Genomic DNA, 22,343 nt, shown 5'->3' on the forward strand with positions numbered 1-22,343 from the left:
TTGTTTTTACATAGGTTTCATTATATATTTGATGATGAAAGTTTTATCATATAAACAGCTTTAAATTCTTGTAGATAATTCTAATCAAATATTTACTATTTTCTTGTTCAAAAACATGTTTTAATTAAAAGATAATAAAAACTATATGTAATAAACTTAAGACAACAAAGTGCACAAAAATTTATTTGACCACATACGATAAAAAAAATATAAATATTTTATTTCTTAAAACTTTTATTCTTTTCTAAACAGATTATACTTCACGAACTATATTATGTATCTAAGCTACTGTTTAAGAAAATGTTTGCTTGCATAAACTTTGTTTAAAATTTGGACCGAGTTTAAAATTAAAATAACTAATTGCTGGAAATTAATCTAGACTCTGATAGCAGTTTATTACAGCATTGATATAAAAACGAAGCAAAACAGGTGTATGATTTATCAATTTGCAATCACAGTCTCACACTTAAAACGGCTCACAAGCACCTTCGACGACCATCGAAACAAAAACTAAACGTTGTATATGGGCAGGCACCTGGTGACCTCGCTGCGGCACACCGGACACACCAGCGGGTCGCCGGGCAGCTTGTCCAGGCAGTCGGCGCACACACACACGTGACCGCACTCGAGCAGGACCACCTCGCGGGGATTCACCAGGCACACGACGCAGATGTTCATGTCCGACCGGCAGCAGTCCGGGTCCAGCGGCTTCGTTTCCCGCCTCTCCCTGATGGCCTTCTTGTCGAGCGTCCGCCGCCTCTTCACGCTCAGCTCCACGTACCTGGAGCGCAGCCTCCTGAGCAGGTAGTACGCCGCCACCACGGTCGCTCCCGCCGTGACGCAGCTGGCCGCCTTCCACGCGCGCGACACCTCCTTCAGCTCGCCCGCCACCTCCTGCACCGACTTGCGGCTGACGATGAAGTCGTGGACGAGCGAGGCGGGCGACCTGATCTTCACCCCCTCGTCGTCCGCGCAGCACTCGCCCACCACCAGCAGGTTCGCTCCCAGCTTCAGCATCCGCTCCGTGTTGCTGTACCCCCGCAACCTCTCACCGGCCGTGATGTCGAGCACGGCGTCCAGCAGCGAAGGGTCCTTCGAAGGCTTGAACTCCTTGCTGACCACCTCGAGCGTTTCGGCGAACCACTCCGACTCCTGCGGGTCGACCACCTGAACCTTGCACTCGCCCCTCCCGTCCGCCAGCTCCATCGGCACCTGCTCCTGCACGCTGGACACCACCTGGTCCTCGTTCTCCCACCGCTGGCTGAACGGCACGAACTTCTCCTTCACCTCCCGCTGCGTCCTGAAGTTGGCCACCTTTTTTTCAAGTAAATAAATTAAAACTTTTGTGTTGAACTCAACATTAAACAGAAGGTTTTTGTTAAGAATGAATATAATGAGTTATTCGCACCTGAAAACTTGAACTTAAAAGTTTAATTATTTATTTTTGATTTTTTACCAGGAAATTAAAATCGAAAGCATAAACATTTTATAAAAAGCTCACCCCTTTGATGTCCGGCCTCCCTTGCGCCTCCAGCGGCCTGCTCGAAGTGGCGACCAGCCCCGACAGCGCCACGTACTTCAGAGTCCTCTCGGGACAATTGTGTAAAAAATCTGCAAACTCCCTGCCGATTTTGAATGTTTCGACAGTGCTGACGGCTTGCGCCTTCTCCTCGTACAAGCGGTGGACGCACGAGAAGACGGAGGCGAGGGAGGCGGAGGAGAGGACGAGGAGGACGTGGAAGACGCTCTTGTCGTCGAAGAGGAAGAAGAGGGTGTCGAGGAAGGAGGACATGTCGGAGCGTTCTGTTGGAAAATATGTTATATTAAATTGTGTATGAAGAAATTGTAAAATGTTAAACGACGTTTGGTACAGTATGAAAACATATAAAAAGTTGTAAATATGTTAATAAATTAAATACAAGTTTAAATTTCAACTTAAGATGTGACAGTATTTTGTTCAACTATTTATCCATAAAATTACAAAATTTGTTACTGCTTCAAGACTAATTAAAATATTTTTTAATTGCTTATTATTATAATTTTAAAATAAATAAAAACTTCTACAACTATACTAAAATTTTACTTAAAAACATATTAAGGCCATAGGGAAGTGAGCCATGTTTTTCTACAAATTGATCTAATTTTATAGTAGTTTCTAGGCTTCAAGATGCTTTTTATCGTTTTAAAAAATTCGAATTACTTTTTGAGATATGAAAGGTCAAAGTCGGGCCTAATAATAGGTTCCCTATGGGAAGGGAAAACTAAAACAGCGAAAAAAGTCTATTTTATTTAAAATCTATGTTCTCCTACATTTTTCAAGCAATCTTCTTCAAACTTTCACAGTCTAATCTTTATACAATAAAAAAAAAACGTTACTTTAAACTTGAAAAAAAAATTTGTAATTTTTTTTTATGCATAAATTTTTTGTATTTTTTAATTATAAAAATTCATAAGTAACGTTTTTTTCGTTTAATATAAGGAACATTTCCTGAATATTTGAAGAAGATTGCTTGAAAAATGAAGAAGGAAATAGATTTTTAGTGATTTTTATAATTTCCAAGAAAATTGACCCCAAAAAACTTGCGGTCCTTACGTTTGTATCCGAAACTTTTTACAAAAAATAAAATATCTCAAAATTTAAATGATATTTTTGAATTCTATAAAAAGTGACTTGTAGTTTGTACTTAAAGCTTTCATATAAAAGCCAAAGTTAATTTTTGTAAAAAAAAGTTTTTAAGTGTATATACTTTATTATAATATCCTTATACCATCTTAAGTTTTCTATTTACTTACTTATGCTTAAAAGTCTTGTGTATTTAATTTTTACCAAATTCTCTAAACAGTATGTATTCAACATTTATTAAGTAAGTAAGTAAATAGAAAACTTAAGATGGTAAAAAGAATATTACAATAAAGTATATACTATATTATAATATCCTTTTACCATCTTAAGTTTTCTATTTACTTAATTATGCTTAAAAGTCTTATGTATTTAATTTTTACCAAATTCTCTAAACAGTATTCAACATTTTTTATTTAAACTCATTATGACGTATCCATTATCTAGCTTTTATACATGTTAATACTATATTTTATAGCTTAGTTAAACACAAAAGTAATTGATAAATGTGTTTTAAAAAAATTTCTACTTAATAAAAAGATGCAATGTATTTGTTGACATTTTCTAAATAAATTTTGTACCCGAAACGAGTTATTTAGATTTTATTTAGTTTAAGTATTACAAATACACCAACTTTTCATATTGTTATAAAAGTAAAACATTTTGTAGCTTAATAGTAAGACTTGATATTTTTTTGAGTACAAAATTTTAAATACAAGTTTAAATTTACTTTCAGTATTTATTTTAGATTAAACTAAGATACAGTTTTATAGAAAAATTGTACACTTTAACAAAAATGATTCAAAAAAATTAACTTAAGTAATACTTTAATTTAAAAGTAATAGTAAAAAGATAATATTTTTAAAGATACAGCATTATACTTCAATACTACGTCATAAGTAAGAAGAAAAATATATAATAAAGGTATACTAAGAAAAGCAAAAGCTAGTGATTAAAAAATTAGTTTTTAAAAAAGAGTCGTTTTTTTTTTGTTACAAATGTTAAACTAAACTTAAAACTGCAGAGAAAACTAAAACATTAGTACAGTGCTTATTCACTTATCCGGACACGTTGGGCAAGATTTTTCTGTAAACGTGTCCGGATAACCAAAACTCCGGATAAGTACAAAAATCAACTTTTTTCATTTAATAATATTACTGCTGTATATAATGCAATGCATAATAAAAGTGTTATGGTAAAAACAAATACATAGTAATTGTGAATAAAATATAATAAAATGATAAATATTAAAAGCTAAATTTGAGGTTAATTAATTTATTTTTTTAAGGTAGAAAAACATCAGACTTACTAACCCTCTGAAACGATATACGTTTTTTGAGGGTCAAGCAAGTAAAATTCATCATTTGTAATTCCAACTGCCCTAACTATTAATTTTAAAGAAATAATAACTTTTATTTAAGAGAAAATATTAATAAAATTTATCTTTAAAAACTAAAAATTATGCAAACTTATCTCTCTAAATTAGTAAAAATAACTTTTAAAACAAAGAAAAAAAAACAGACATCAAGATAAACAAAAAGTTTTGACTAAGTTTATAGTCAATTTAACGGAAACATATTACTCCTAACAACTAGTGTTTATTTGAATTTTTACTTAAGTAAGAAAGAATAGACGTTTGTTTTATAGTTTTTGCACGTTTTTCAGCAGAAAGTTTGAAGAATTTAATAAGTTGTGAAACTTTTTCTGGCGTGGCCTCTGGCGTGGCCTCTGGCTAAGACCGATAATAAGCTAAAATATCATCTAATAACCAAAATAAATTTTGGATAACTAAACTAGTTTTAAAAAATAGAGTGTAATCTTTAGTAGTAATATTACGTCGTAATAATGAACAAGTTGTACAATTTATAAAATCACTTAAAATTTTCTTACAGCATGAAAGCTTAAATATTTGTATCATACAAAAACGTTAGTTTTTATTATTGAAAAATTTTTAGTTTTCTTTTGACCAAAACTGTCCGGATAAGTGAGCACCCGGATAAGTGAATAAGCACTGTATAACTAAACTTAACATAAACACCAAAACGCAAGTAATTAAAGTCTTTCATAAATATATTAATATACGCATTATAATATTTGTTAAAAAACTTTATAGGATTATTATATTCAAATTTCATTAAAAATTGTTGGCTAAAAATTTTAAGAATTGGTATTGTCTTATGCTTAAGATTACAATTTGGTTAAATTAATTGTCATTTATTATGCTGTTCACAAACCTACCTTATTAACTAAGTCATCTTTTTTTTCGTAATTAAACTAATTTGATAATTTTCAACGAGTTGTGTATCAATAACTAAACAAAAAAAATTTGCTAGGGTTTTTTTTTTTCAAATTGTATAATCTAGAGTTATTAGCAATTGGACTTAATTTAAAACATCATAGTTTTAGTTTAAAGATGGGGAAACGAATTTCAAAGTTACATGTTTAAAGAAGCAAAAAATCTAAGATTATATTTAGAAATTGTGTTTAAGAACGCTAAAAAAACTAACTTCCAAATATTAAAACTGTTCAAGACTAATCTACATCGTTTTGTTTGCTGTTTTTTTTATTGTTAAAGTTGGAATTTAACTTTAGATATCTCCGACAGTTACAAAACTTTAACAATAAGTACAACACAACGAAAACCAACAAAAAATTATTTAAGAAACTTCCTAATGTTGAAAGATTAAATAAAACAATAATGTATTCAAAGTAAAAAATCCAGCCTGAGTGATAAAAAAACAAGCCTGAGATTCATCAAACTAACCAAGTTTAAATATAAACTAGCCTGAATTTATGAAAAACTGATAAAAAGTAGTGAGAAAAAAACTTAAAAAACCTCTTAATTAGCTAGAATTTATAAAAATTTAGAAAAACAGTTGATTTGAAGTTTAAAAAAATAGCCTGAGATTTATAGAAAAGTTCAATTTAGACTGAGTCAGTCTGATATTTTTAAACAAGCTGATCAGTTTTTTAAATACCCTAACTTTGCCTGGCTAAGTGGCAACTCTGTGTATTCTAGTAGCTAGATAGAAAAATACTTGAAAAATTTACTATTTAAATAAACGGTTTAATACAGAGCACATAAAATTTAAAAAAAAGTAGAACAAAGTAAAAAAGTACAAAAAGCAATATACTTCAATAAATCAATAAAATTACAAAAAAATATTAAAAAGTTGACCAAAATTAAGAAGCTTCAACAACAAAAAAAATTTAAGCAAGATAGTGAAAAAAAATATTGCAAAATGTAATATAAATTTATGAGCAATAATTTTAGCTAATACAGAGGTAAAACAGAAACTTTATAAATTATGATGGAAAATAATTAAATGCTGTTCAATTACAGATTTAAGGCAGGGGTTGGCAAACTGCGGCCCGCCAGCAGCAATTAAAGTTTTGTTTAGAGTAATTTACTATATCTTTGTTTTCAGTTTTATTATCTTAAATAAGTGTTTTCTTCCAAAAATAATATGTCACTTATTTTTTTTTTTAATTAAAATTAAATTATATTAAATTATATATTTTTTTTTAATTAAATTTTTTTTTAATTAAACACATAAAAATTGTTCCTTTTTCAACCTGTCCACCCCTGAACTAAAAGTACAAACCATTTCAGTACTAAATACATGGTAATAAACACCATTTACAAAAATAGTTTAATGTGAATTTAAATTCAAAAATATAGGATCTAAATTTGTTACGTTTAGAAACAAGTGTAAGATAAATAATAAGATATAATAACTTATAAATAAAATTCTGTCCTGGACATGACATCAAACTGTTTTGGTGTACGACTTGATAACTAAAAGGTTTTTTTGTACACCAAGTCCTTGGACCAAACTTTTTGAGCGTATTTTTTGTCGTTCAATAAACAATAATAATACAATTATTTTTTTAATGATAAAATTAAACTGAAAACTTCAAAACAATATTAATAATGTCATCTAGTTCACAAACAAGCTTATAGTTTAAACAAAACTTAGTATAATTGTAAACGTAAAAATCAAACTATTAAGTGCTGATAAAAACATATTTAAAAAAAGAAAAAATTAACTGTATTAAACATGACTACAAGCTTTTAAAACATTAGAAATATAATTTGTATATGATTACATGCGTCTTCTTATGTTGATATACTTTTTTAAGTTGATCACTTTTGTTAAATTTTCTAAAAGTAGAAACAAAATGTTTAAAAAAACTTAAGCTTTAAACTACTGTTTGAAATATTTACAATTTAAACTTAAAATAATTAAAATTTCCTTAATTTTATACTTCAAGTCTTAGAATTTTTTAAATACTTTCAAATAATTAATCGTGTATTATTGTTTAGGTAGCTTCTTTAAATAATATAATTTACACCAAAATAAAAGCTTATTTACCTTTCCAATTATATTCTTTTTAATCTTCTACTTTTAGCTATAATTGTTATCCAACTCTCCAGTTTTGAAAGACATCTATAGATCTGAAAAAGGAAATACAGTTAACTATTTTTAAAAACTTTTAGCAACTGTAAATCTATTTATCAAAAAATTCTATAAACCTTTTATAATACAAGGTTGCCATTCTATTAGTCAAAAAACTGTCCTAGTGACATTAAACTGTATTGAGTATTCTGTTTTTTTTTTAAACCTTAATTTTTTTATAAGTCAATAAAAATCAAGTGCTTCAACAAAATTGGTTATAAAAAAACAACAGATTGAAACTAATTAACTAAATCTCATCTAAAATATTAAGATGATGACCTAATTAAAACACATGTATAAAAAAAACAAGATTTAAATTAAAGTCAAAAAACTGGCCTGAGATTTAAGAAAAATACCATAACTAACCTGAATTTTTTACTACTACCATTAGTTAGTCTAAGTTTTCTAAAAAACTTTAAACTAGCCTGAATGTGTTTCAACCCTGTTTAAGCAAATGAACATAGGTTTATATTAAGAACATTTATAAAACTTAAGGGCATAGAAGGTCTACTTTGATTTTCATGAGTTAATGTTATTTTGTGTAGTTTTATCTTGGCTATCAGACACTATTAATCACTTTACAAAATTTGAAGTAGCATTTGTGTTACAAGAGATCAAATACAGTTAATCCAATAGGTTCTTATAAGAGGCAGATATAAAATAAATATATAAACTTTTACCAAAAATTTATTTGATCATTCATTTTTCAACCATCCTCTTTCAAACTTTACAGTTAACCTTTGACTAATATCTAAATTTTCAAATATAGGATTTTTTTTAGTTATCATAAACAATATATTTTAGAGGGTTATTAAAAAGTTTTGTCTTGGAACTTTTTTTTTCTAATAATGCATATATCATTCATTTTAAAATTGTATTTAAAAAAATGAGAAAAGGATTTATTAAAACCACCTTAGTAAAGCTTAGAAATTTTTAAAAATACTTAAAAACAGTTACTTTATAAAAAGACAAATGTAAAAAAGCCTGTGTTAAATTTAATTTTAACAAACTAAAACATTAAATCAATTCTAAACTTATTTAAGATCACAGCTATCAAAGAAGAATGGATAAAAGGTTTGAGTTATCTACCTGTGAAGACTATAGACAATTGTGTTCTCCAAACTATAGAGAGTTCAAATACTTTAAACCGCCCCACGAAAATCACAAATAGTCCTCAGTCCAAGACATTATAGCAAGAGCAGCAGATAATATTAACCTAGCAGATATAAAAAAAATTATAACAATAAAATTTTAAACTCAACAAGTATAAACTGGTACATTTCATAGACATTTTTTGATACATATGGAAGTCTATATAGTCATGAATTTCATATTTTTCTGGATGAAGTTGCCATTCCAATGCTGCCACTACTGGTCAACTTATTACAAGACAATTAGAATAAAAGCCAGTGCAGTTTTAGTGATTTCAATAACAACTTATGTGCTACTTGCCTCAGAACAAAATACCCCAGTGAGGCTTTAACATGAAGTAAAAGGTAAGAGATACAGATATAATAAATCTGATAAAGCAAGCTATATCGGATTGACAAAAAGACATCAAGTAAAAACATAAAATATAATATCTCAAAGAGTGTAGAGAACTTCTGCTACTCAGAAAAGAAGGATGATACACTGGTTAAATTCTAAATGTATCTAAACATTCTTCCATTGCAGAACATTTGCTAAACAACTCAACATATGCAAACAGTTATAATCTTAACAGATTTAACATAATTAAAACTTGTAGTAATGTATTTGATCTAACTAAACTAGAAGCTATTTGTTGATCAAAAAAACTGTTTTATGTAAGCAAAAAAAAAATTCAACTGTTTCTGTATTTTCTTAATACTTTATAAGGCATGTTATTGTCATTATAACAATGTATAAATTTACTGTAGGTTAATTATAATGTACGTAAATTTAAATCATTTAAATTGTCACTAATTGCTTTTGTCTTTTATTACTCAGTTAATTACTTTATGATTATTTGCTTACTGTATAAGTTTGTGAAATATTATCTCTTGTTAGCTTTGTACTTAACTGATAAGAACTGCTCAAAATATATTTAGTTTCATTGAATTTGTGTGTCTTGTATAACTTATTGTATAATTACTAGTCAGTTATGTCCCAATATTTAAAATAGTTACTGTCCTCTGAAATGAAAAGTCACACTAACACCTTAGATTTTTATGGAGAGCTTTAACTTAAAAAAATATTATTGAAAAGAAGTATACAATTACATATGAAAATAAACAAATGTTATGTAACTTATATAATGATTCTAAAAAACTGAGTAACTTTATATCGTTTTAAAAAGTATTTTTTAAGATAATAAACCTTAATAATTAGTAATTATTTTTTGGGCAAAATCAATTGTCTAAAAATATACTTTAAAGCTAAACAACATTTACAAAACTTTTAAAAGGTAACAAAAAACATAATTAACTATATAATACTTAATTGACTTCTTGTTAGAGTTTAATTAGTGTTGTTTTGTAATAAAAACTTAGCAGAATAATTTGAACTTTACATATTGTAAAATAAAGGTCATCACTAGCATATATTCAAGTTTTCTTAACTATATGTGCATTGTGCAGTAACTTCAGTAATAAATAGGTATTTATCCCACAACGGCTTGTTGTTATGATGGTATTATTACCTTAAATTTATCTATTAAGCTTCTACTTTAAATTTAAACGCTATGAAATAAAATCTTTTTAATATGAATGTTTAGTATATGAATGTGTATAGTTGTAAGTGTAGTAAATTAGGTAATAAAAATTGATCAGAACTTACTTCCATCAAAAGTATATAAATGCATGTATGGTACTTGTAAACATAAAGTTGATTTTTTTTTTGAAATTATATTTCTCTTATCTTTTTGTGTAAATCATTGGTAAATATTTTTCTCTTTTTAATTATATTGGTTATTATTATGCAAATGTTAAGAAAATATTTTTTTTTATTGTGTAATTTCATCTGCCCTTTAATGATTAACAATTTATAACAATTTATTTTTTTTTATGGTAAAAAAACATCAGTCTCAAAATAACTCTTTAATACATTTTAATAACTTATTCAACACAATCCTATTTAAGAACTACATAACTTTATCAAGTATTATATAAAAATATGAAACTTACATACATTTTAATTCCATTGTGTAAATCTGAAGTTAACAAATTAATATAAAACGAAATTTAAAACAGACAATCCCATTGAAACTGTAACACATGGATTGAAGATACTAAGCTTGCTTGTTTTGCATGGTCAGTGGTTTTTTAAGATTCAAGCTTAAACTTAAAATAAATAAGATATTTTTAGTGTACAAATTTTATATTAGGTAAAAACTTAAAAGTTTTATGCCAACAACAACATTTATGTTTTTGCACAATTCAAAATGAAAAAAGAACACTTTTTTGCTATTATAGGTAACTTAAATTATTACATAACTTTTTTTTAATTGATTTTATTAATAATGATCATCTTTACTAATCTAGTATGTCTAATTACGAGCTAATACAACATTTTTATAACTAAATTTTATTATTTAAGTAACTAGCTTTTCTACGTACTTCCAAATTCCAACTTCAGATTCTTATGCATAATTTTATAGTCAAAGTAGACAAGTATGCACAAGGTCAGTCTGAGCTGAAAAAAAGGGAAAAAAAACTTATTCAGCAAAAAAAAAAGTTTTTTTTAATATTTTTAATTTTTATTGTACATAATTCTAACTGTAGAAACTTTAATTTTTGATAAATTTTTAATATGTCTGGGTAACTTGGGTTAATTATAAGAATATAAATAAAAATATATAAAAATAACGCTTTACAAAACTCTGACTCATTTTTTTTTCAGCTCAGTGTACTTCCGTCAATTAAAGTAGCTTAAGGAAACTCAATGATTTAAATGACCAAAATTAATTTAAGCCAGTTTTTTTTTTTCTTGCTTTCTACAACCTTATCGACATACTAATGTCGTTTTGTAATTACATTTTAATAAATTTGAATACTTATTTTGTTGCACTGTATTGGATAAAAAAATATAACAATTTCTACCACTTTTTACAAAAGAAATAAAATATTTATTATTAGGTATCAAATCAAAGTTTTAAAAAAAACAATAACTGTTTGTAATAAAAATAATAATTTTATAGCTGTAATATTATTATTACAAATAGAATTTTATAGTAATCAATTAATGGGAGTTTATTAAAAAAATTAATTTCTAAATGTTTACAAAAAATATTTAATTGTTAAATATAATTTTAGAAGTTAAAACATAATATTTACGGATGAAGTATATAAGTAGAGTTTTTTTTTTAATTTTAACAGATATTATTATATACTAATTTTGTTGAACAATCTTAATTCTTAGAACTGACCGTGAACTATGTTATACTGTTTAATGAACAACAAATTTAAGCACTGAAAATATTTTGTTCTAGAAACTAGTGCACAAAAATAATTTCGATTATCAAATTGCATTCGTCATTTCGAGGACATTATTTTTACAGAAAACTTGTTTAAAACTAAGGTTTAGATAAAAAGGACAAACAAATTTAAATTATAAAGTACTAGAATATTTTACCTAAACTAATTTTTTTTGCAAGTATTTTTAATTGTATTTTAATAAAACATTATATTTATAAATTACATTTTAAAGATTTTTCATTTTATTAAAAAATATTATAAATTTCTTAAGCATAACGTCTATAAATACGATTCGATTATAGTATTACAAAATATCAAATAAAAAAGGAACTACAGTTTTTTGCTAAACTTTGTTTCGTTCAAAAAGTTTAGATTATAAACTTAATAATATAGTTAAAGTTTTCATAGACTTTTTTTTGATACAACTTTTTTGAAGCAAAAATGATTAAGAAAATTAAAAATTTTTAAATAATCACAGTTATCCATATCATTTTAGAGTTTGAGTCAAAACTTTTGACTTATAAGTTTTTATAATATTTTATATAACCATAAGAAACTTGTAGTATCCTTTAGATTTATTTAAATGTTAATTTTTGTGAAGTTTAACGATTTTAAACCAAGTAGTTAAGTAAAATAACACAAAACATTTGCTATCTTTTATCACTTTTTGTTTTCGGTTGTAAAATAAGTTTTCAAAACTTTATTAGAACGTTTTTTACATGTACTGTTTTTCGTTAAGATTTTTGACGAAAATTAATCATTTTAAAAATTTTATTAAAACTATTTTCGTTTTGATTGTATTATTATAAAAAAAAGTATGAAACCTTGAAACAATTGATATTAAATTTTTATATAATTTCTAGGTTAAAAAGATACTAAATTACAGAATCAATTTGTAATAAGCTTAATCTATTAGTTAAATATAAAAACTAACATTTATTAAAGCATGGTTTAAAGTTCATTTAAAACTAAAAAGTAACATACCAAACACCTTTATGATGACGGTAAACAACATAGAACAGAATAAAACTATAAAAGATATTACACCAGTATACCAGTATTTTATAAACAGCAATTTATGTTTAAAAAATTACTAAACAAGCATTTCAGTATTAATGAAATAATTACTTAATTTTTAGTTTAAAAAATAGCTATAATACTTTTATAAAACTTTAAACGTTTATTCTGCATGTAACTAAATAAGAAAATTACATATTTTATAAATTGTTCAGGTTTTGTGTTAAAACCGATTTTTTTTAATTATTCATTTATTATTAAATCAAAGTTTTTCTGTGCTCATCTTTTGGTTTAATTGCAAAAGTTTATATAAAAGTCATTACTACAAGTCAAAAAAAGCATATATTTGAATCGGTTGTTATTACTTAAAATTCAAAGAATACTTTACTGAAAAATTACAAACCAAGCTTAAGACCCAGATTTGTTTTAACAATAGGGAGTAGTGAAGTAACATAGTTTTTTACCAAATTTTTACTTAAAAGTTGTTAAAATCACAATAATTATTGTGATCAATACATATACTGCTCTACCTCTATAATTTCAAATGTTGTTAGTCCATCAATTATTGTTAACAGAAATAAGTTGCTTTACCTAATAAGGGATCATAATTGTTCTACAATAAGTTCACTTCCCAGCTCAGCGAGTATGTACAACATTAGCGGATAACATTTAAAACTACTTAATTAGAAAAGTAAAAAGCTGCATCACCATTGTTTCAACTTTCTTAAAACCTTGAGTATTACAGAAAAAATGAGTAACATTTAATCAGAGAGTTAGTTTATTTTACATCAGACTATTCGTGATGACTAAATAAGCATAGACTATGGAATGGAGTGCCTTCACTATATTGTTAGAATGCACTATATAGTTTATTGACGACAATAAAAATGTTTAAAATATTCGGTCAAAACTTCAAGGGCTTGGTGCGCGAAAAAACCTTTTGGTTACCGAGTCGCACACCACTTGGATACCTTTTAACGTTTTGCCATTAAAACCTTTAATGTCACATGCATGATTAATGTTTACTTCCTCATTTATTTTTGCTTGTATTTTTTTGAAATTATTGATTATAATTATGTTGTGCAAATGTATGAATTGGTAAATAAATAGTATGAATTTAATTGTATTTTTTTTTGTGTGTTTATGTAATTTACAGTATTACATTTATTTTTCAAGGAAGGCAATGAGTTTCGGTCGTATAAGTAAAGTATAAAATTAATTACTCATAATTCTAAATAAGTTGAAGTGATCACAACTGCAGCCTTAAATTTGTTGAACTAGTTTATTCTTAACATACTCCATTTAGATCAGGCTAGTAAAGAATTTTTGATTTATTTGCAAATTTTTTTCTGGTTTGCAAATCTCTATAGTCTTGATTCTTGAAACTATTTGAAAAAATATCAAAAGTTTAGAAGAATAAGGTGATATATGTCGTCATTGTCGTGTGTATATAAGTTACGAATATAAAACTAATTTTAATTGATGTTTTGTTTAGAACTTAAATCCAAAACTTGCAGATAAACAAATGCCTATACCTTAGTTTCTTTTTTGAAATGAAACATTTGAATATTTTTCAGCGCCACCATAGTTTTTGCAGTAATAGCTTATAAATTATCATTTAAAAAGTTAGTAGTTTCAAAAAATGTTTATTTTTATAATTAGTAAAAACAAACAATCAATAAAGGTGATAAAAAGTTTATACATTTATATAGAGTGCAACGTCGTGTAAAAACGTAAAATTTTAAAATTCTAAAATAAAAAATAAAATTGGCAAAAGCTATTTTTAACATTTTATTATAAAGTTATCAATACCTTTGTTGATTTTTATGAAAATTTTTGACACAAAATAGATTTTTAAGTTCTATTTTTACTAGATAAAGAAATAAATAAACAAATTTACAATATAAAGGACTTATTGAAATTTAAGTATTTGTTTTCTTTTATTATTTTCATAAGATTAAAAAACGCATTTTGAATTGGTTGCAAACAAAAATAACTGAATAAGGCATAAGCAAAAAAAAAACTTTTCAAAAAACCAATAATTTTATAAAGTAAGTTTTAAAAGTTACTAAAACTTAATACTGAGTAGACTAGAGATAATTTTGAAAGAAACCATTAAAACAAATCTAGTTGTTATGGCTACTTTTATAGCTAAACTTACTATACAAGTTTCAATAATTAAAATAATTATACTAGTTTTCTATAATGTTACTAAAACTTTAAATTAATAAACTAATTTCTTTTAACATAAGAAATCCATGAATTTTATTTACTTCACTAAATATACATCGTGTTTGAACTAGAATTTGTCTGATATAGTTAAACTGTTTAAATCTGTAATGAGACTTACATACTAAATATTTAAGCTTTTTTTTATCTATTATTTATTTTTACAGTTTATTATTTACAAAACAGTGTTTCTCTCCTACATTGGTATATAACAGATCTTGGTATATATAGATTTTGTTAGCAAACAATTAAACCTAAATTTTGAACAGTTATATAACTGATCATCAGTTGTAATAAACAAATCTGAAAAAAGTTTTTGAACTAAATAAATGGAAGTTATGTAAAAATGTTAAATAATACAAAATGAAAAACTAAGTATTGAATTTATGGTTTAACAACAAAAGTCAAGAACTTTGAATTGTTTGATTAAAAACAAATTACAATATTTAGCTTTTTTTTATGGTCAAAAAACATCAGTCTCATTCTTTTAACACATTTTTTTACATAGTCTAGTAATTGATAAATAGATAGCTTTTCTATACAACTAGTTTATTGGTTATATTTATAATATTTTATATATATTATTTCTATAGGACTTGTGTACAACAGAGTTCCATAATATGTCAGGCTTAATCAGTTTTTTATAAAAAGTGGCAAATTATTGTCCACTTTCGGTAAATGTCAGTCTAAATTGGTCTTAATTAAGAAATATCAGGCTGATTTTAAAACATTTTATGCATAAACCCTGTAACAACGTTAAAATTTTTGTTTTAAATACTTTCTTATAAGACATGAAAAACTTCATTTTTACTTTAATTGTATAGTAGCTTGACACTGGGCTTAAAATTGAGTCAAGCAGCCATTGAAATATTGGTGAACAGAAAATTAAACCAAGTTTTTTACTTATTTGGATAGATTTAAAATTCTTGACTTCAAAATAGATCTTTTTGCTTTAAGTATTTTAGAAGCTTTTTAAGTTTAAATAAACCAATTCAAAAATGATTAAAAATTTTTGTAAAATTTTATAGAATTATCTGAAATACTTAATGTTGCAAAAAGTAGAATTTGAGACTTGTTTTCTTACCATAAGAAATAATAGAATTTCTTTTGAGATTTTTTTTGAGAAAGACTTAGTCTAACTCAGTCAAATGACTGGCAACCCTGAGGTTGCTGATTTCAAGTATTATTATATCAATTTATTTTTTAGGAATAAAAGTATACATGTAATTTTTTACAAAACTTTAGATTATTTCCAAATTAAGCTTCATTTATAAACTATAAATTAATTTTTGTAGGAAGTTTTCAATTAAATTATAAAATAAAGTCAGTGTGTAACAACAACTTTTTAATGCAAATGAATGAAAGGCTATTTTATGTTGCTATTTTTTTATTTAATAATTTAGAAATTACAAAAACTTTATCTCATTAAAGTGTTGAAAATTAAGTACTTTAAGTTTTTTTGCATGGTTTAAAACAAGTTATCACTATTGAATTTTTCAAGCTTTTGAGTAAAGAAAAAAACATTTAATTTTACCTAAAAACCTTAATTAAAACTTTTAAAAGTTCTTACAAATGTGTTAAGTTAAGTTTATTAAGATTAAAAAGGATATTTATGAACAACTGCTTTTTAACTATGGAAAAGATAGGTTTTTGATAAAGTAGTCTGTTTGTTGTTTTAGTTTGCTCTTTTAATAAAGTACCTACATAATTATTACATTTGATTTGTTATATCTTAAGAAGTTTATAAAGATTTAATACCCTTTTTATTTCATTAATGATAACTTATAGGATCACTTAAGAATTTTTTTTGTCTAAATGGATTCAGCAAATGTATAAAAGATGTCATGACTTTTTTAGTATCACATGATTGAAGACTTAAGAACTAGAGATGAAAAATAAAGCTTAAGTAATTATCCAGAAGCTTTTTTGGTTTTTTATTTTATTTTATATAGTTTTTACTAAGCTACGAGATGCTTTTTACAGATTTTAAAAATTAAAATTAATTTTTGAGATATAACTGGTCAAAGTCGGAGGCAACAATAGGATCCTTATAGGAGGCACAAACTAAAACGGCAAATAACTAGAAATCACTAAAAATCTATCTTCTCCTACGTTTTTTAAGATAACTACCTCAAATTTTCAGGAAATGTTCCTTGCAATATTTAAAAAATACTGTTGGAACAGAATTTATGAAAATTAAAAAAATAAAAATTTTATAACAAAAAAACTAAAAAAAATCTGTTGTCTTTGTTTATTTTTTTATTTTTTAAAAATTCCTTCCAACAGAGTTTTCTAAATATATCAAGGAACATTTCCTTAAAATTTGAGGTAGTTATCTCAAAAAACGTAGGAGAAGATAGAATTTTAGGTAAATAGTCTATTTTTGCCGTTTTAGTTTGCGCCTCCCATAAGGAACCAATGTTGCCTCCAACTTTGACTGGCTATATCTCAAATTTGAATTTTTTAAATCTGTAATAAGCATCTTGTAGCTTAGTAAAAACTATATAAAATAAGATCAAAAACCAAAAAAGGGTGTTTACCCCCCCCCCCCCCTATGCCCTTAAAAGCACAAGAAAAAGTTCTAGTTTAAAAACTTTTTAGAAACAACTGGTAGATAACTTAAATACCTGAAAAAATATTGCCTTACTTTCTCCTTAATGAATACAAAGTTTTTATTGAAAATATTAGTTTTACATTAGTTATTTTGTTTTAAAACAGTATAAAACATAAAAATATGCTATTTCCTATGCATAAATTTAACATTATTTTAGTAACTAGAAATCATGTAGTAGTACTTTAATTGCTGTCAGTATTAAGTACTGTTTTTGATGAAAACATGTATGTTAGTACAAAATATATAAAAAAAAAGTAGTTGTTTAAACTGTTTCATACTGTATTCTTAATTTAGTTTTTTAACTCATAAACTAGGCTGACAAGTTTTTTAAAGTTGGGACAATACTTTGTTGGCTTAAAAAAATGTAACTAAAGTAAAAAAAATAGCTGATAAACAAAATGATAGCTATCAAATTTTTTATGAAGTTGTATATTTCAAAAGTATTTATGAATTTTAAAGACAATAGGAAGAGGTAAATTACTTTATAATAGTTAATATTGTTTGTTACATTAAAAACAAGGCTGCCAGTTTTTTATTGTTTTTTTTAAATTAAAAGTAACTTTGAGATACAAGCTTCCTAAGTTATAGAGTTTAATAGGTTCCTGATGGAAGGCACCAACTAAAAATTCAAAATTAGAGTATTTCACTAAAATTTTTTCTCCTAATATAGTTTGTGAGCAATCAACTAAAATAACTTCTCAGTCTAATTTTAGTTTGTAAAATATGAATTAGTTGTGAGAAAAATATTATTTACTTCTTACTAAATTTTTTTTTCAAAAATGAAATGAAATATTTTTTTTTTTCAGTTTCTGTTAAATATTTTTAAATATGCTTTCTACTAGTTGTTTTTAATCACTTGCTAAAAATAGAAAAACATTGCGTAAAAATAAAGGAGATGGATTTTTTGTACATTTTTAAAAGTACTGATTTGCAATAAAAATGTATGTTTCTTAAGCTTTTGTATCAGAAACTTTTTACTTAAATGTTTATGTCTCAATTTTTTTTTCTTCTATAAAAGTATTTTATAAAGTGTGCTTTAAAATTTTAAATAAGGTTAAAATTACTTAAAAAATAGATGTTGTACATCCCATATGGCCTTAAATAACACTGTCTTTTAACCACAAATGTATAAAACTGTTAAATAGAGCTACTAAGGTTGTTAATATTCATCTCAGTGGTGAAGTTTGAACTAACAATTAATTAAAACAAGTCATAACAAAATTTTGTTTTATTATTAAATTTTGTTGAAAATAAGAATAGTGTTAGTTTTTATATTAATTTCAATGTTTTTTAGTACACTTAAAAAATACTAAGCTTTAATAATAGTTACTCGTGTTACGTTTAAAGTTGTTATAAAAACTTTGTATTGTTTTCGTCTGGTGTATATTATTGTATATATTTTTGAATATTAGATTTTCAAACTTAAATTAAATAATAAATGTATAATATGTTTTGTAAAGTTTAAGAATTTCATTGATTTTTTATTAACATGATAATTAAAATTTATGAACATAAAATATTTGAATTTATAATAGTAATAGTAAATTTATTTAAGTGAATTTTTTATTTAAGTAAAGCTATGAGCAACAAAGTGTTGATAGTTAATATTTAATTTTCTCACATTAAATTCTTCCAGAACATTGTATGTAAGTTAAAAGGCACCAGTATTATGGACGATGACAACATTGTAGCTGACAACATTGTAACAGAGTTTGCCACTTATGAAGATTTTCTTGACTCCCAAATCACTTCTCTGGACCTTTACTACCTTGAGGACGAGGAGCTTGCCAGACAGCTGGTTGAACTGGGCTACAGAGGCAGCGGAGAAGTCTTGAAGAGGGAAGAGTTCAACTCGAGAAAAGCTGCAGCAGAAGCTTCAAGGCTTTTGAAGAGAAGCCAGCAAAAAGCGCTTTCGCATCAAGGCAAACTTCTGAAAACTGCATTTTTACAAGCACTTGCACAGAGAGAAGAGGCAAACAGAAACGGTAAGCTGACTTCAATAATTTTCATTCGGGACAAAAACAGCAAGAAGCAAGAAATATCTGGTTACATCGACTATGCTCACAGATTGAAATCTGAAAACTTTGAGCCGTACTTTGAAGGCAAGAAAAAGCTGTTACCAAAACCTACTGATTTAAGTTTTTATAACTGGGAATCAAACGTGGCAATTTCTAACCCAACCTCAAATTATCAAGTCATAGCAGAGAATGCTTCAGGGTTACTGTTTAAAAACAAAAGAGATAGAAAAATTGTTAATGTGGACCCTAATGCCGCGTTTCCTGGAGACAACACTGTTAGGACTAGAATACAAAGTGATGGGTACATCCAAATAGTTATATATGATCATGTGACTAGGCGAAAAACGTAGCTTGCAGTCAGATTTTACATATATTTAAAAAAGAAGTTTTAGACCTTTATGTTGGATTTTGATCAACTAAATTGAGTTTATTTAAAACTTTTTACTTTGATTAATAAATAAATAACAAAAAGTGTCTAAGACTTTGAATATAAAAGCTTAATAACTTAAACTTATTATTTAAAAATTTTTTTTGTTATAAAGAATATACACAAACAAAGAGCAATATAATTTTTTGGCTTCCTAAGTTTTGTTGTATAAATGTATGCCTTTTTTGAATAAATATCAGTACTAACATAAGTGTATAAATAGTTGCTTTTTTTAACTTAAAAATCAATAAAAACACACTGTCCTACAAACTACTATATATTAAACGTGATTCAGGCTTTTAATTTTGTTGAGTGTTATGAGTCTAAGCCTACTGTCCTCAAATTCAATAGATGTGAGTACTACAGAAAACACAATAAGTCAAAAACACAGTGCGTCTCAAATTGAAATAAGCAAAGAGGGAGAAACTTACAATGGTCCATTGGTGAAGGGTTTGAAGCAAGGTGAAGGTAAACTTCAGTGGTCAACTGGACAGGTGTTTTTTTTTGTACAACTGTTGTGTATTATGGTGCTTATCCTAAATTTTTCGTAGTAATGTGAATGCAAGATATTATATTTTTCAACAAACATATTGGTTTTGTTACTCAGTTATCCTCAAGCTGTTTGTGTTTAAATAGCATTATTTTAACGAAATTTAAGATAGAATATTTTTTAATTAAATAAATTCTTTACATATTTTATATAAAAATATGTTGTGCATCTAATTTAAAAAAATATTATCTTTTCAATAATTTTTATTTATCTTATTTTTATTTGAATTATTGCTGAAACTTCTAGTATTCTCTATTTTTTCTCAAAATTTAGTTTTAAATGTTACGTATCTCTAGATAAAGATCTCTTAAAATGTGAAGTAATTTATTCTAAAGCCAAATTAAGTATTTATTAATAATTAAATAAATAAAAATTTTAGAAGTCGTTTTAAAGGGAACGGGTCACTTTTGCACGAGCGTCACTTTTGCACGAAGACACTTTTGCACAAGGGGACACTTTTGCACGAGGGTCACTTTTGCACAAAGGGTCACTTTTGCACGAAGGGACACTTTTGCACGGCGACTCTTTTGCACGAGCGTCACTTTAGCACAAGGGGACACTTTTGCACGACGTCACTTTTGCACGCAGGGTCTTTTTTGCACGAGGGGACACTTTTGCACGGCGACTCTTTTGCACGAGTGTCACTTTTGCACGAGGGGACACTTTTGCACGGCGACACTTTTGCACGAAGGGTCACTTTTGCACGAGGAGACACTTTTGCACGGTGACTTTTTTTTTTTAATTAAAAAAAAAATTAATTTAAGCAATATTCACTTTTAAACGCAAGTTGTTTTACATAAATAAAATGTGGTAGTTTTTTATCGAAATTTTAATGTAAAGTTTTTATTTGAAGTTTTGCGTAGAACTATATAATAATTAATAACGTACCACAATTCACTAATTTATATTTATTAGCTTAATTTAAATAAACTAGTTGAATACACATTTTTAATTTTTAATTAAAACAATTTGAATACATTAAATGAAAATAATCTGAATTTTGTTACTTTTTAAACAGAAAGATAAACTTAATTTAGTAAGGCTTTAAAACACGAATTCTAAGTATTATTTTTACTTATTTTCTCTCGATGTTATAATTAGCATTATATAGCTGTTAAAAAATATTTTAAATTTATTTTAATTTTAAACAATTGTTAAATTATAAAAAAGATTTAGTTAGTTTGTGAAATGTAAAGGTATTTCAGATTTTACCTGATGTTTATTTTTATTTTTTAGTTTAAAAAACAATAAAATAGCGCATTTTTCATGATTTAAACTTAGATTAGTTCATTACAATGATGTTGCATGATAATGTTAAGCCAATGAGAGAGTAACATTTCGAAGTTTGAACTTATGTTCATCAAAAGTATCAAGAGATGCTTACACTAGCATTCCATGATCATTGATTTTGTTGTTAGTCACTGCATTTAAATACTTGATGTTGTTCGTTCTACATCAAAGCGTAAATAAATATAAGTTTGTAGTTTAAATTTTTTATTTTATGTTATCCTATAAATTTTATATCAAATTATGTTTTTATCTTTGTTATAATAAATAAACTATATGTGTTATTTTATTTTTTCTTTATGCATCTTCCAGTTTAAGTGGTCTAGGTTTTGATGCCTAGGTTCATCATATGAACAATAAACTATATGTGTTATTTTATTTAATAATAGTTAATAGGCATAGTTAATGATTAACATATTAAAATTCAAAATAAACTAGAACAACTTACTTACACTTAAAGTATTTTTTAATCTAGTTTCTAAATAAATTAACTTTATTGTCTCTGGTATGAATCTTTTACAAATAATATTATTTTATTTTTTCGTTAGTTTGTATCTAACATTAACTTTTACTGTTTAAGATTTTTAATCTTTTATTTTTTGCCTTTAATATAGGTATATTATAAAATTTTAGTTTTCAGTTTCTTTTTATGTTACAGACTTGGTAGTAACTAAAAAACTTTTAATCA

At 26.1% G+C, this 22,343-nt stretch overlaps 2 protein-coding genes across 4 annotated transcripts; one reads left to right on the top strand and one right to left on the bottom strand.

The window, feature by feature from the left end:
- Positions 1 to 287: 287 nt before the first annotated feature.
- LOC145842194 (mitochondrial ubiquitin ligase activator of NFKB 1-like) lies at positions 288 to 10,340 on the bottom strand. Of its 3 annotated transcripts, none has more exons than XM_082949594.1 (4): positions 10,228 to 10,340; positions 6,997 to 7,079; positions 1,502 to 1,803; positions 288 to 1,314 (listed from the first exon to the last, which is right to left on the bottom strand). In XM_082949594.1, exons 3-4 carry the CDS (start codon positions 1,790 to 1,792, stop codon positions 511 to 513), a joined length of 1,095 nt encoding a protein of 364 aa, XP_082805720.1. In that variant the 5' UTR covers positions 1,793 to 1,803; positions 6,997 to 7,079; positions 10,228 to 10,340; the 3' UTR covers positions 288 to 510. The 3 variants fall into 3 exon arrangements, with proteins under 3 accessions (XP_082805720.1, XP_082805721.1, XP_082805722.1); XM_082949595.1 differs by having other exon boundaries at positions 10,224 to 10,254; XM_082949596.1 differs by lacking the exon at positions 10,228 to 10,340 and adding an exon at positions 8,170 to 8,269.
- Positions 10,341 to 19,013: 8,673 nt separating this feature from the next.
- LOC145842230 (cilia- and flagella-associated protein 299-like) lies at positions 19,014 to 19,990 on the top strand. Its single transcript, XM_082949647.1, has one exon. The coding sequence runs from the start codon at positions 19,043 to 19,045 to the stop codon at positions 19,739 to 19,741; it is 699 nt and encodes a 232-aa protein (XP_082805773.1). The 5' UTR covers positions 19,014 to 19,042; the 3' UTR covers positions 19,742 to 19,990.
- The last annotated feature ends 2,353 nt before the right edge of the window (positions 19,991 to 22,343 follow it).

Source organism: Thalia democratica, chromosome 8 (genome assembly GCF_965202585.1).
Source record: "Thalia democratica chromosome 8, ktThaDemo2.hap1.1, whole genome shotgun sequence".
Lineage (NCBI taxonomy): Eukaryota > Metazoa > Chordata > Thaliacea > Salpida > Salpidae > Thalia > Thalia democratica.